Raw genomic sequence first — 14,480 nt, forward strand, 5'->3', positions numbered from 1 at the left:
ATTAACCATCATATTGTCGCATAATTATGCTCCTATCACGGCATGCATGAAAATATGGTATGATAGATTTTCGTTTGCAGAGATGATGGTTTACTTATCATATCAAATCTTTTTTTTGCATTATTCACGTGTACTTTTATTCTCTATCTTCCTTAGTCAATAGACATGCAAAATTTTGTATTGGTTCTCTTTCCTTTTGCAGGTATGCTATCTTGATTCACCAAGATTTTGAACTTCTGCCGAGATTATCTTTTAGAGTTATTTTCTGTTTTGGTTTCTTTCCTTTATTGGATTAGGGTTACTTACATATCTATCTCTATATAACCGTCCTTCTATCGAGCTTACTTTTGTCTCTATCCCTCTCCATTCTCTTCTTCTTTCACCTTGGTTGTTTAGTGTGTAGGTTTTCGTCGTCATGCTTGGAGTTCGTCATTCAAGAAGAGACATGCATGCAGCTCGGGCTGAGGCCGAGCGCCTGAACCAGGAGATGGATGAACGCCGCGCTGTTGCTGCCGCCGCTGCTCCTGTCACCGTAGGCGACCTCACACAGGCCTTCTCACGGCTTGGTGTTCATCTGCAAGCACAAGTTGATCGAATCCAACAAGTTCATCTCTTAAATCATGACAGTATTACCGCCCAACTATCCCGACTCGAACTTGCGGTTAGCGTGCTTACCGATCTCGGTGTGGAATCTCAAGAGACGCTTTCCAAGCAGTTTGTTTCGCCGGTTGCTTCCCCTGCCCCAGCCCCAGTGCACTCCTCATCGTCATCCTCTACTTTCTCTCCCTCTGACAACGCACAGCTCTCTCCTCATCATCCTCCTCTTCCTCCTCTTCCTCTAGCTGGCAGCTCACTTTGGCATGCCATTGCCTTAGACCGAGAGGAACAAGCTGCCAGGGAAACACAAGCTTCTTTGGCTGCATGGCGAGCTCATCATGACCATCTCCGTTCTCAAGCGGTTCTTTCCCATGCGGCACTCCCCGATAGCAATGATGGAGACGTGCCCCAGGTTCCTGCACCTGCGAATGATGATCTTGCCGGCCGTCGCCGGAGAGGGCGGTTGGCTCTTCGTCGAAGTGGCTAGGGGTTTCTGTGTCGTCCATCTTTCTCATCCTTTGCCCTCCATCAACTTAAGGGGAGAAATCAAGTAGCATGCATGGATCAAGTTATAATGTTTTTAATTATGGTTTTTTGGTTTGAACTATTGTCTCTTGCATGAGATTACGAACTTAGTTTGCTTTGGTTTGTAATAAGTACTATGCACACAACCTCTTGAATTATTTGTTGTAGTTTGGTGTTTTATTTTTGAAACCTATGATCTAGTCATTTGATTTCTTGAAAAGGATGATCATTGATTATTGAAATCAAGTGACCTATTTTCGTTTTCGAAAATAGTGAGAGGTTTCGATAGATTATGGTTGTTTGTTTTCAATTTCATGTTATGTGCTAATCTTTGTCTCATAGGTACTTGATATTAGAAGTTGCATGGTAGGCCAAAGGGGGAGATTGAAGATACATTGGCCTCCATGAGTTGATGGAGTTCAAAGATTTCCAAGCTTCATGACGGAAGGTCTCTTGCCATGTAGGTTGGGATTTCCTACCATATTTCTCATCTTCTATATGGGTAGATCTAGATATATATGGAAGGGTGTTTTCATATATATTTTTAGTCTATTTGGTAATAAAGGCTGTTTAAGGTTTATTATTTAAGTGTTGTATTTCAATAAGTTTAGTTCCTTTTCTCTACAATTTATTTTTAGAAAGTAGTTATAGTATTAGTTGTCATTTGTTTTCTAGGGTGATAAAAAGAGAGAGGCACGGCTGATTTAAGTGTTAGAGGTGCTAGGGTTTGGGATATATATATATATATATGGTAGAGAGAAGGAGAAACAGGGTGTAGAAAATATAGGTTTCGTGAATGTGTGCTCTAGAGATTTCGTGTGAACAAATATTCAGATCATAGTATAGTCCTGTGTGGCAAGAGATCTTCGTGGCTCCATTGAAGACCTTCGTGGCTTCAAGTCCTTGGTGGCGTTTCAAGACCTTCGTGGCTTCAACGACCTCCGTGGCGTTATCATCCTTCGTGGCAACAAAGACCTTCGTGGCTTTGTATTACACTTGACCGTGTTCTTCAAGTGTGAAGTAATTTTACTTTTGAGAATATATTACTTTTGAGAATATGTTGTCAAGTAATTGTAATATTCTATTCAATAGTAAAGTAAAGTTCTTCGATATATTCCACTGTTTATCTCATAATCGTTCTATCTAGTATTTTCAGGTGAGCAATCCTGACAGCATCAAAATAGAAGCAGAAAAGATAGATGATGTTGTTTGCATATCTGCTCATAAAATTGGAATGGTGGAAACCTAGCTTGATCCCTTTTTATAAAGGAGAGCTTCTTAATACTATACATTAGGTTGGAATGGTGGAGAAAATAGTAAGCATCCAGTGGAAGTTGATTAATTCTTTGTTCCTACTATCTTGCCTTCTTGATTTTTCTTTTGTGAAGTATAGGAACTACAGTATTTTCAAGTCCTAACATTCTCAGGGTAATCCCATTCTTAACCTGTTGGAGTTGCCTTTATCAAGAATTGATTAGACTTCAATAATATAAATCTTAGTCATAAGAAATCTATTGACAAGACCCATCCCGAATTTTACCCTAAAACTAGGAGTAAATCATGCGGGGACCACCTCCAAGGAAGATATTACCGAAAATTCGGCATAACCTCCTTTGTAAATGGACAACCCTTTCTAAAGAAAACCTGCAAACACTTCTAAAATTCTCAATCCAACCTTAACTTCTGAAGTCTACGTGCTCCCCAAATACAACCACCACCAATAACAAAAAATAATAGAACATCTTACAAATCAACACATAATTATCCAAATAAGATGACATAAATCCTCCGACAAATATTCTAAAATGTCAACAAGCCTTCGCCCACAACCGAAATGATATACATTAAACCCAAGTATTCATAGCTACTAGACACTAGCAGAAGTAAGAAATCACATGTAGGTTAAACAGGTAACCAACGGATGAAAAGTGGTGGAAATGCGGGTGACTATGCCTCACCTCCTACTAGATCCAACCCAAACTCTGCAGATTGGGCATTTTAAAACGAATGGCACAGGGGAAACATTTAATAACGTTAGAGTGAGTGGACAAAAATAAATTAAATTTAAAAGAAATAATTCTTTATGCTTTCCCAATTTAAACTTCAGTGGAAAAACAATTAATGGCATGCAACCAGCTCAAAAGCTTTTAAAAATTTACCGAATTTACCGACCCCTAACTAGCCGCGCTAGTCACCAACACTTCAAAAATAAGAGCCTCTCAGGCTAAAATGAAATATGTATGTATTACACTCGTCATATCCCTTGTATGAATTTTCTTGAAACAATAAAGACAAATAGAAAATTCACACAAGGCTACGATGCTTGCGTCTAACTCTCATGTCGCACCATAATGACATTTTACCTCATTATGGTGGAAAAGACGGTGTATAAATATATACACGCATATCCCCTATATAAATTATTATATTTATATAGGGCTACGACGATTGCGTCTAACGCTCACGTCGCACCATATTGGAATTTTACCTCAGTATGGTGGAAAAGCACGTATAGCTAGCTAGCATTCCTTCATATACATATTATTCTCATAATCATCCAAATATGGATATATATATATATATATATATATACTCACTGAAATTCTCAATTTCGGTTATTCTCCAACAACATAAATTATTCCGCATACACATTATTTAAAACAAAAGTCCACTCACAAATTAGGCTTAAGCCTGATGTCGATCTGGGGCCTTGTCTGCTCGAGCCTCCTCACGACCTGTTTCAAATATAATATTAATTTTCCAGCCGAAATTCCAATATTTACACAAAATAGGCAAAAATTAACCGAGAGCCATTATCACGCTCGTCATTGCCTAACTTCGAAATGGTTCACATTTCAACCCTAGAACCAGTAGCCGTAACTACACCTTCCCACAGTTTAAACAACTTTAATCCAACGGCCGGATTCTACATTAATTAACCACCAAAAATACCAAACTTTAGAAATTCACAAATCTATCCAAAAGTCATCCAAAAATTCCATAATTTACATCAATAAACGTCCCCCAAAACCCCTCTAGGGACCAATTAAACTATAACCTCAATGACGGAGACGGTAAAATTCTTATTATAACCAAGTTAGTAATTAAGGTAAAAATTTAAGGGTCGGGATGTGACATCTAGTATCATTTAGAATTGACTTTATTGCTTTGATTGAAATTTCAGTTATTAGTGAAATTACATTCCCTTATTGGTTCTATCTGCAGAAGAAAAGAAACTATTCCTAAGAGCTGTTACATATAGGTAATTGAGCAAGATGATTAAGCCTTGGAATCCTTGGTGGTTGAAGCCTTCTGCTAGGACAATATCTTTCAGCAAAGAAGGAACTCAACTAATCCAACCGCAGAATGTCTAGTAGGTGTTATAGCTTTGGTCAAGGAAATAGGTGACTTTGAACTTGCAAATATGTATTGTAGGTCTAAATTAGTTTGTGCAAATGCTTTGGTGACCTCCAAATCAAAATCAGACAACAGATATCCCATGAACTTTGACGTCTTACATCTTTCAAACGACTTTTATATGTTGTCTTAAAGTAAAAGAAGACAATAGTGTATGTCGTCTGAGTTTTGAGGTTTTAAACTATTGTAACGACAGAAAAGCATAGTAATACTAGAATACAGACGACAGATAAATTAAGAGGATAGATAAAAAAACCATTCTGACGTCATATAAGTGACGTTAGAATAAATTTGAGACGACAGACGGATGAAATTATTTGCTGATTAATTCTTCTTTCAACGACAGAAAACTGTCGTTGTAACGTTTTCTAACGACAGATTCATTTTTTGTGTTACGAACCTGGATTCATACAGACGACATACAGTATGTCATATAACCTTCCTCAGACGATAGATTATGCCTGTCGACTGAATGCTTATTAGATGATGGCTCGATAGACGACATGCAAAAAAGTAATCAGACGACGAGCATTGCCCATCATCTGAAGGCAAAATTGGCGTAGTGGTAGTTCCATCTATGTTCCCTTTCATCTTTCTGTAGGGATAGAATGAACTCAAGTCATTGGTTCCTTTTGGGTATTAGTATACGTTTTTTTATACTATTCCAATGACGCTGCGTTGGCGTTGAGCTAAATCTGGCTAACAAGTTCAATGAGGATGAGTTATCCGATCGAGTTCATCGGGCTAAGTACAATAATACGCATTTCGCACTTTTGTGAAGGAATTTCAATTCTCAACACTTCATTTGGACAAAATGGATTTTCTTTTATATCCAAACATAAACCGATCATTAGGAGTGCTAACATTATGCACTTTGTCCATTAAATTGCCTAAGCATTTTTTGGACATATGCAGATTGGTGGTTTTTTATCTATCATCGACATAGATAGCTAGAATTGCAAATCCAAAACTCATTTTCTTTATGAGTATGTAGGGGCACAATTAGTTTTTTTTTGTATCCCTTCTCAACGAAGTAGTCACTTATGTACAGTGAACGTTTCAATTCTAACTGCAAACGCACTTCATGGTTGAGAGTCGCTCGAGTTGGGTAGTGTAAGGCCATCAGGCAGTTTCATAAATATCTCCCAACCAAGGTCCCCATGGAGATTAACCACATCTATGTGTTGCATTTCCATTATAGGAGAATATGTCTCCTTGTAGTCAATATAAAGCGTTGCAAAAACCTTGGCGCCACAAGGCGAGCCTTGTTCTTTAGGGCTTCATTCTTCTCATTATGTTTTTTGAGAAAGACTCATTTATGTTCTATAGGCTTTACTGCTAAGGTTAACACTACCAAAACCAAATACATGTCTCTTTGTAAGAGAATCTAGTTATGCCTGGATTGCTCTTTTTATTTATGTCAATGTGCTCTTTATTGACATTCTACGAGAGCGTGATTTGATACTAAGGTGCTCTATGATTCCTTGAGCAATAGTGTGAGTATATCATCAATGTGTCTGTACTCTCATAATCCGTTGAGATTTCTCTTCTTTTTGAAATCATTTTAAACATTGAAGCGCTCTCTAGTTTTGATTCATGAAAATGACTTTTACCAGAGATAATTACATGTGAGGAATTCTCTATATTGATGATTAATGGGCTGTGCCTTCCTCGCCCTGTTTCTTTGGGCAAGTATCGATTGTACCTGGTGGCCTCTCTCTTTTCTTTTAGGGAGCCACAGCCACAACCACACCTCCATTAATTGTGGTTGCACCGTCTATATTTGCGGCATTGTGCTTCTTATCGTTCACATGAACCATAGTTGACCTCTACTAATTTTCATCAAGAGGTTCTCGTCGGTTACCACCATATCAACTGTTGTACCTCCACCACATCAGGGCATCAAGAGGTTCTCGTCAAGAGCTATTTTGTTACTAAACATCTTGTCAGTGATCAAGAAAACGATTACTTTGTCCATTTCATCCCAATTCCTCCCTTTAGCCCTAACTCTGAAAGGTCCATGCTCATAATTCCTTGAAAACCCATTGCCATTTCTTATCTGATGGCTCCCATGTCGCTTTCCAGCCCCTTCACTTTATCACCCAGGCCTGCTCACCACGTGTTCACGACCCACATTGCGAACACGACAGCAAAACTTTCCCTATGGAACAACGTTAGACAACAAACCACCATAGTTGTTCACGATTGTCATTAGTTTGCCAAATTGAATATCACCCCAAGCCTCAACCGGGTACAAGGATTTGTCCCCATCGTGGGTACAGCCTATGTACAGCAGCCGAAGAAACAACAAACAACCGCTACAATAAATTTGCGGCCCTGCCGTGGATCTCTTGCTACCCTGCGACACTCCCTTGAAACTTTTGATGCCCTGCGACCCTCCCTTGAAACTTTTGATGCCCTCCATCAAATGCTTGAAGCAAAATTCAGCCCAGTTTGAGATGCCGATACGGCGAGTGTCTTTACAAGCTAGCAGCCACCTTTTAGGTATTGTAAGGCCGACAGTTGGTCAAATGATCGTGCTCGTGCTGAAAATGACAAACATGGACTTGAACTTGTTGTCCACTACTTCAGTCACCCTCAAGTACTCCTCCACTTCCTTCACATTACTCTTTAAATCCTTCCCAAAAATTCTTCTGCTATTTGCATCAGGTGCGGGTGATATCTCAATTGATCACTGTAGATGTCAACCGGCTCTCTAAAATTATTCAAACCCAATACATTTGCACAATCGCTTGAAGAAATTTTAAGCTTTTTTCCATGCATTTCGACCGTGCATTTCTCGGGGCATGTGTTCCTCATTGTTACGCTCACCATACTGTGCCATCTCTTCCCAGCGATCTTCAGCAAAGAACCAAAACCAAGTTATAATTTGCAAACTTTCTCTCAGTGTCGAGCATGTCCTTGTGCTAGAACCCTGCAATACATTTATATACAAACGGTTCAATATTATGACTATGCAAGTGAAGAGTTTTATATCTTTTGCAACTTCATTTGAAATTTTTTCCTGGTGGTAAAATCTGTACTCCATGTTGATCTTCGACTTTATATCTATTAATTATGAGTATTCTCAAACTAATCACAGTACACAAGCTGAGTGAATCCCTCACTGAAATAGAAGAAAATGGACTTGATTAGCTGAAGGTTGCATCCTTTTTCTCCCGGCTAAAGGTTGCAACCAAATTCTTCAACCTCTCTGGAGATCGAGCAGCGACTTTCAAGCCCATAAACTATGAGTGAATCTGGATCAGAATATGAATTTAAATTCTCAGCGTGTCGATCAGGCAACACATAATGCTCCTTCTCTTCAGACGGAAGATCCTTCAATTTTTGAGATATTTGTAATCGAAATTCCTGATCTAGCTTGGGGGATTAATTTATGTGTGTTGAATCTTCTTGCATTCAATAAAACACAAACCAATTTTTTCAAAACTACACATTTCATATAAGTACCTATAATCACTAAGGGCATACACAAAAGCGGAAGTGTTTACATTCTTCTCTAATACATATAGCATAAACAGTAGACTCCAACATCACAATAAGCTACCTTAACCCCCACACACACAACAACAAAGAAATTAATACCCCTCATTGCCTAACACTTACGGGTAATTGAAGTAGCCCAATGAAGGACCCGAAACTCTCTTCCTTTTCGTGACCAACCTCTCCTCCCCATGCTGACCTTCTTCAACAAGCTCTTCATCTTCTTCCTCTTTTTCTTCAACAAACTCTTCTTCTTAATCAAGCTCTTCTTCTTCGTCTTCTTTTTCTTCCTTTTCTTGTTCTACTTTTTCGACTTCTACCTCTTCCTCTTCATTTTCCTCTTCCTCGTCCTCGTCCTCTTTCGTCATTGGGGCAGCTTGGGTGGACTTCCAAATTGGAGCTCGATTGTTCGACACCTCAGAGTCTCTCGACCTCGTGATGTTGTTCTCCACATGTTTTAAAATAACTCGTTCTGACATGGCCGAAGATAGTGCCGAGGCGACGGCCGACCGCTGGCGAACCTCATCTGATACTGAACTCATCGGTTTAGAACCCGCGAGTAGGAGGCTCTTGCGAGTCCCTGCTTCGGTGGTAGAGTTGCTCGCCCTAGAACTGCTCGGCCTCTAAGCTAGCTTCGACGTCATGGGTAGAGAAGAGATGGATTCGGCGTAAAGAGATTGGTTAAAATCGTTAATCACTAATATAAAATATGGAGGTCGGGAGGTTGAATGAGAGGAGGAAGGGGATGAGCTAGGGTTTTGCAGTGGGGTTTGGGAGGTTGAAGATGGAGGTAGCTAGGAGGCGGAGAAAACAATGCGGGTATGAGCTATGTGTTACCTTTTGAGAAAACGAATGGGTGTATGACCATCTTCAACCGGTGAAGCCAGTCCAAAACGAAACCGGCTTAGCCTGTTAAAACGACATCTTAACAGGATCAAAAAGGAATCTTTTTTAATGTATCCATGCCTTAACGCATGGAAAGGGATCCCTTTAGTTTGTTATTGATAAAGAGATTTTTGATTAAGCTTTTCGGGTGATACTCTAGTTTAGGTGTTCTTATATTTTTGTTGCAAGGGTGTTATTCAATGATAATTAAAGAAAAGAATCAGTAGCAAGCAGTGATATATACAGTAGCACAGTAGCAGCAAAATTGGACGACCAGACAATAACAATAAGATTCGACGACGAGTGCAGTAACAACAAGATTGGATGACCAGGTAGTAGCAGTAAGATTCGAGGACGAGTGCATGTAGTAGAAGACTGGACGACCAGGCGGTAGCAGCAAGATTAGACAACCAGTGCAATAATAGCAATATTGAACGTTTTGTTCTCTCCTCCAAATTTCAGTTTTTGTTGTTTAGGTTATATGGGGCTAGTTTTGTAAAATTACCTCATGATATATGACAGACAAAAAAAAATTTGTCTTTAATTGTTAAACTGTCTTATTTGTTTAAAAAAATATAAATGAATGTTTTTATGTTTCTAGTCTTTTTGATGGGGTATATATGGTTTGCTAAAATTTATTTATGTGTGCATTCTTTTGCTTATATGAAAAGATAAGGATTAATTACAAAAGACCCCCTGAATTATGGGGTCACTTTCATTTACATACCTAACTTTGAAAATCTTACGATTTCATACCCCAACTTCTGTTCCATTAACAATCTTATACCTTCATCAGTTAGCTGATGACGTGGCATAATTTAGGCCCCATTTGGTCAGATTTTACACTCTCTTCCAAGGGCATTTTCGTCCATTTCATTTCTGGAATGTCAGAAAATGAAATTGAGGACATTGAGACCTCTTGCGCAAGTCTCAATGTTTCCCACTGTGATTTTTTTTTTCCTTTGTTCCCAGCGCGTCATCTCTCTCACCGGCGCCCAACTCCTCTGCAACCTATGCTGCCGTGGCACCAAGGCTCTGCCGCTCAGCCCAGCCCCCGCGCGCGCGTCCCTTAAAGCCCTAAGATCACCGGCCGATCAGCCCAGGCTTCCGGTGCCTCTGCTCCGCCCAGCGCCGCTCACGTCAATCCTCTGCCCCGACCCGGAACCCAAAACCACAGCGTCGTCCCTCCACGACGACGAACCAGAGTAGCGCCCTGACACCGCCCCACGATCGGATCTGGAACCCATCTTCGCCGCCCCGATCAACTCCAAATCGGCGCGCCTCCACCCTAAGGCATCTACGTCTCTGCAGCCTAGCCTCGGTCAGGCAGCACCTTGACAGTGACAAGATCCGCGCCCCCCGCAATCCATGGGCTCCGCCCTCGCCCGGCGCCAACGAGCCTGCGCCGCCCACGCTCGACCGAGCTCTCGTTCTACCCGACCCGGATCTTATCGCAACCCGACGCAGAGAAGAAAAATGGGATTACTGGTGTTTAGAGGAATTGAACTGATGGTCGGAAATACCCTTGAATGAAACCCAAATTTTTGCCACATCAGCACTTAACTGAGATATCTAACACCGTTAGAGACAAATGTATGAAATTGTAATTGAAACAAAACTTAAGGTATGAAATCTTAAGATTTTCATAGTTAGGTATGTAAATGAAAGTGAGCGTATATAGTTTAGGAGGTTTTTTGTAATTAATCCAAAAGATAATAAGATACGTTAATTTGGTCTTATAGTTTGACCCTCCGGGAGACTAATAAAGGCATTTCCCATGCCTCTTTAGATCTGATTAAGCTTCGGTTCTAATTCCATTCACATTATAATGTGAACGCGAACTTCCAACACATGATATCTTTTGCTTCCATTTTTGTAGCATTCTTAAAGGAACATATAGGTGTGGAAAGAATCTTTACTTGGCACTTTAAAGCATATGACTTGGTATTACAATTAACAAACTATACATTAGTGATGGCATTCAACTTCGATCTATAATGCTTATACTGGGTACTTGGGTACAGGTACTGTTTCAGTCTTACAGAAGATATATATAATCTGAAGATATAGTAACAGACTAGGTTGAAGATTAACTTTAGAAGATTAAAAAAAGTTCACCTCAGGGCCTCACACAAGATTAAAATGTCTGAAAGTTAGTTGCTGCAATAAGAAATTACACAAAAATTGCAAACTACAAAAGTTCAAAATATCTGGAAATAAATTTACAGTACAGTAGTGAAGTGCAGAAACTATATTACATACACATACACTACATAAAAAGTTTACTGTAGACCAAAACATAAATGTATAATGAAATATACACTGCGGCAAAAACAACTATGTACTTTAAAAAACCACATGCTTATAATAAATATTCATACTCGTGTACCAGATAGATCCTACAGCATGAAGCACCCCGCTTCAGTTGACCATTAGAGATTTTGTTACGTAACAATCTAAATTCTACCTCCTATAAATACACGGAGAAGCCTCACCACAAAAACACAACCAGTTTAAAGTAAAACATTCATCCTAGCTAGATAGTCGATCCACATTTCAATCTCAACTACTGCAGCACATATGGCTTCTCTCCAAATCACCAACATGGAATCCCAAATTCCTGCTGAGCTTCTCATTTCTCACATCATGCAACTCCATGCAAGCATATCCAAGCTCGACTCCCTTCGCCCTTCGAAGCAAGTCAACTCCCTCTTCACTCAGCTGGTCAAGTTGTGCACTCTTCCATCTTCGGTGGATGTTCACGACTTACCCGAAGAGGTCCAAATTATGCGCGAGAGTCTCATCAATCTCTGCGGCCGAGCTGAAGGTCTGTTGGAGCTTGAGTTTGCCACACTCCTAGGCAAAACCTCTCAACCCATGAACAACCTTAATCTTTTCCCCTACTATGGTAATTATGTCCTGCTGGCCAATTTGGAGAACAAAATTCTCAACGACAGTGGGGTGGTGCATCCCAACAAGGTCGCGTTTATCGGGTCAGGACCAATGCCTCTCACTTCCATTGTAATGGCTACCCATCACATGAAGTCGACTCATTTCGATAACTTCGATATCGATGACAAGGCCAATGAGGTGGCTCTCCGGATTGTTGCGTCCGACGCTGAGCTGGAGAAGAGGATGAAGTTTGAGACTCGTGATATCATGAAAGTTCGGGAGAGGCTTGCCGAGTACGATTGCATATTTTTGGCAGCTCTGGTGGGAATGAACAAGGAAGACAAGGTGAAGATTCTGGGGCATATCAGGAAGTATATGAAGGAAGGAAGCTTTTTGCTCGTGAGGAGTGCGAAAGGGGCTAGGGCATTCTTGTACCCTGTTATTGAGGAGCATGATTTGCCGGGCTTCGAGCTTCTGACGATCTTCCATCCCAAAAATGAGGTCATAAACTCTGTTGTTCTTGTGCGCAAGCCTAAATTTTAAGTCGTTTTCTACGCAAGCATTGTTGATTTATAATTTTCCTAGTGTGGTTTACTTTTTTTTTTTCTTTGCTGCGAGCAGATAATAAACTGAGGGCTACTGGCTAGTAGTACGTAGGTACCTCTGCTAGTTTTCTTGGTATTGGCTACAAATTAAGTGTGTTGTTTTTCTTATTGCATGCATATCAATGAAGAAAAGTGATATCTATATGTATGTTCTAGATTAATCTATATCATTGAAAAGAAAAGCGTTACCTAGGCGACTGAAAAGCGAGTAGGGACTGGTCAAGTTCAAGTCTTCCTTTTTATCTTTTATTTTTATTTTGATCATTTGAACAAGAAATAACGACATTACACAAAGGAGTCCTCACACAAAACACGATTACATGAAAACCGATATTTTAAACAAAATAATTGTGGTGTATGATATAGTTTCACAGCCAACATCATCAGAGGCGAGACCTGCTTGTATAAGCCAATCTCATCAACACAGTTTTGTGGTACAAATCAGCGGAGTTGCGTCTAGGACAGATCAGTCAAGTAACATTCAGGAGCAAACCCGAAGCGGAATCGCTTTGCGTCGGTGCAGTAGTTGTAGATCATATAGTTATTTTTCACCCATTGCATCTGCCCTTTACCTGCGTAGTCCACCTCCGTCCAGTACCATGATCCATGGGAATTGGAATCAGCATTGAAGTTCCTGTAAGATGCAGTAAAGGGTGCTTGGGTCCAATCTATCTTCTCCAGTCCACCTCTTGTAGCCCAGTTATCCGCATTCCAGAGACTGGAGTATAGCTTCATAGGCTGGTATTTGGGATATGAAATACCAAAGGACTCCAGGTTCTTGAACTGTCTAATGGGAATGCCATCAACCAAGAAGCTACATATGCAAGAATTTGGAATCACATCAGTACAAAGCCAAATAGCCAATGCAACTAATACTAAGCTCGATAATTATAGATATTGCAGTGAAAATAACAGATAACTTCAATCAGTAAATGACTCGAATGTTTCGGTTCAAATATGATTACACTCACGATCTGGTTTGTTACTAGTAAGATTTGTGTGGCAATTTTTAGACATTATGCATTTCATGAATTTTGTCTAGTATTATTCTCTCACAGAATTTATTATGCCCTCCAAATTTAATGTTTTATCACTATCTATTATTAATATATAGCGCATCATGATTTTCTCTCTATGAATAATGGACCTGTGAATTTCGTTCCCTTTGCACTATAATTGTGAATTTAAATATAGTACTTACACAATGTTTAGGGGATTCCATAGTATAGAATAGGTGTGGAAATCGGCAGTAGGATCAAACCAAAGGTAGAATTGCTGCTCTCTGTTGCCCTTTCCTTGGCAAAAGACATTCGTGTGAAGAATGTAAGGCTGACCAGTAACATTTCCCAGGAATTCGAAGTCTATCTCATCATGATAGGCTCCTGTTGAGGATAACTGAAGCATATAGACATTACAAATCTTACCATTAGCATCAGAAATATGTAAAACGAGGCATTTGATTGTGACATCATACACTAAATCAATGTATGGGGTAAGAAAACATATGATATCCCTGCAGGCTAGGATACTTACGTAGAATGTAGTGACGGTACCAGCGGAGTTTCCGGGAACAAGCTTGATTTGCATGTCTATCTTTACATACATATATTGATTGTAGGATTCAAAAGCCGAGCCAGTGACATTGTCGAGGGAGAGAGTCAAGAGCTGCCCATAATCGAGCATTTTAGCATTCTGCGTTCCCCATGTTATGTAGAAATCTTCATAAAACTTGCCGCCCAAGGCAACCATGGAAGTGCTCATCATGAAGAGGAAAATGAACAAGGCCGAAACATTGGAAGAAGAAGAAGAATAAGCAGAAACCATGGCTTGGTGTGTGATGGTGGGTAAGTAGATCGACTATGATCAAAATGAATTCTGATGTGAATGGTTTTGGGACACTTGTTATTTATAAGCGTGAGATGTGCAAGGAGTTTCTCCATAGTTGGTGGAGGTCATATTGGACTTGCTACAAATTGGGTTTCAATTTTCTTTTTTCTTGATACGATACAAATTGGGTTTCATCGTGATGTAATATTTTTATATTTATTTATTTAT

At 39.8% G+C, this 14,480-nt stretch overlaps 2 protein-coding genes across 2 annotated transcripts; one reads left to right on the top strand and one right to left on the bottom strand.

Moving 5' to 3' along the window:
* The first annotated feature begins 11,432 nt into the window (after positions 1 to 11,432).
* Positions 11,433 to 12,572, top strand: LOC101314050 (nicotianamine synthase-like). Its single transcript, XM_004309903.1, has one exon. The coding sequence runs from the start codon at positions 11,509 to 11,511 to the stop codon at positions 12,361 to 12,363; it is 855 nt and encodes a 284-aa protein (XP_004309951.1). The 5' UTR covers positions 11,433 to 11,508; the 3' UTR covers positions 12,364 to 12,572.
* A 277-nt stretch (positions 12,573 to 12,849) lies between these two features.
* LOC101297608 (probable xyloglucan endotransglucosylase/hydrolase protein 23-like) lies at positions 12,850 to 14,249 on the bottom strand. The gene is made up of 3 exons (XM_004309922.1): positions 13,959 to 14,249; positions 13,627 to 13,820; positions 12,850 to 13,239 (listed from the first exon to the last, which is right to left on the bottom strand). Exons 1-3 carry the CDS (start codon positions 14,247 to 14,249, stop codon positions 12,882 to 12,884), a joined length of 843 nt encoding a protein of 280 aa, XP_004309970.1. The 3' UTR covers positions 12,850 to 12,881.
* Positions 14,250 to 14,480: the final 231 nt, after the last annotated feature.

This window comes from Fragaria vesca, unplaced genomic scaffold (genome assembly GCF_000184155.1).
Source record: "Fragaria vesca subsp. vesca unplaced genomic scaffold, FraVesHawaii_1.0 scf0513155, whole genome shotgun sequence".
Classification (NCBI taxonomy): Eukaryota; Viridiplantae; Streptophyta; class Magnoliopsida; order Rosales; family Rosaceae; genus Fragaria; species Fragaria vesca.

Excerpts from the sequence above, each read along its gene's own strand:
- LOC101314050 (XM_004309903.1), top strand. The coding sequence starts at position 11,509 with ATGGCTTCTCTCCAAATCACCAACATGGAATCCCAAATTCCTGCTGAG.
- LOC101297608 (XM_004309922.1), bottom strand. The coding sequence starts at position 14,249 with ATGGTTTCTGCTTATTCTTCTTCTTCTTCCAATGTTTCGGCCTTGTTC. Across the intron at positions 13,821-13,958 it reads GTACCGTCACTACATTCTAC|TTATCCTCAACAGGAGCCTA; the intron begins GTAAGTATCCTA and ends TATATGCTTCAG. Across the intron at positions 13,240-13,626 it reads TGGAATCCCCTAAACATTGT|CTTCTTGGTTGATGGCATTC; the intron begins GTAAGTACTATA and ends TTGCATATGTAG.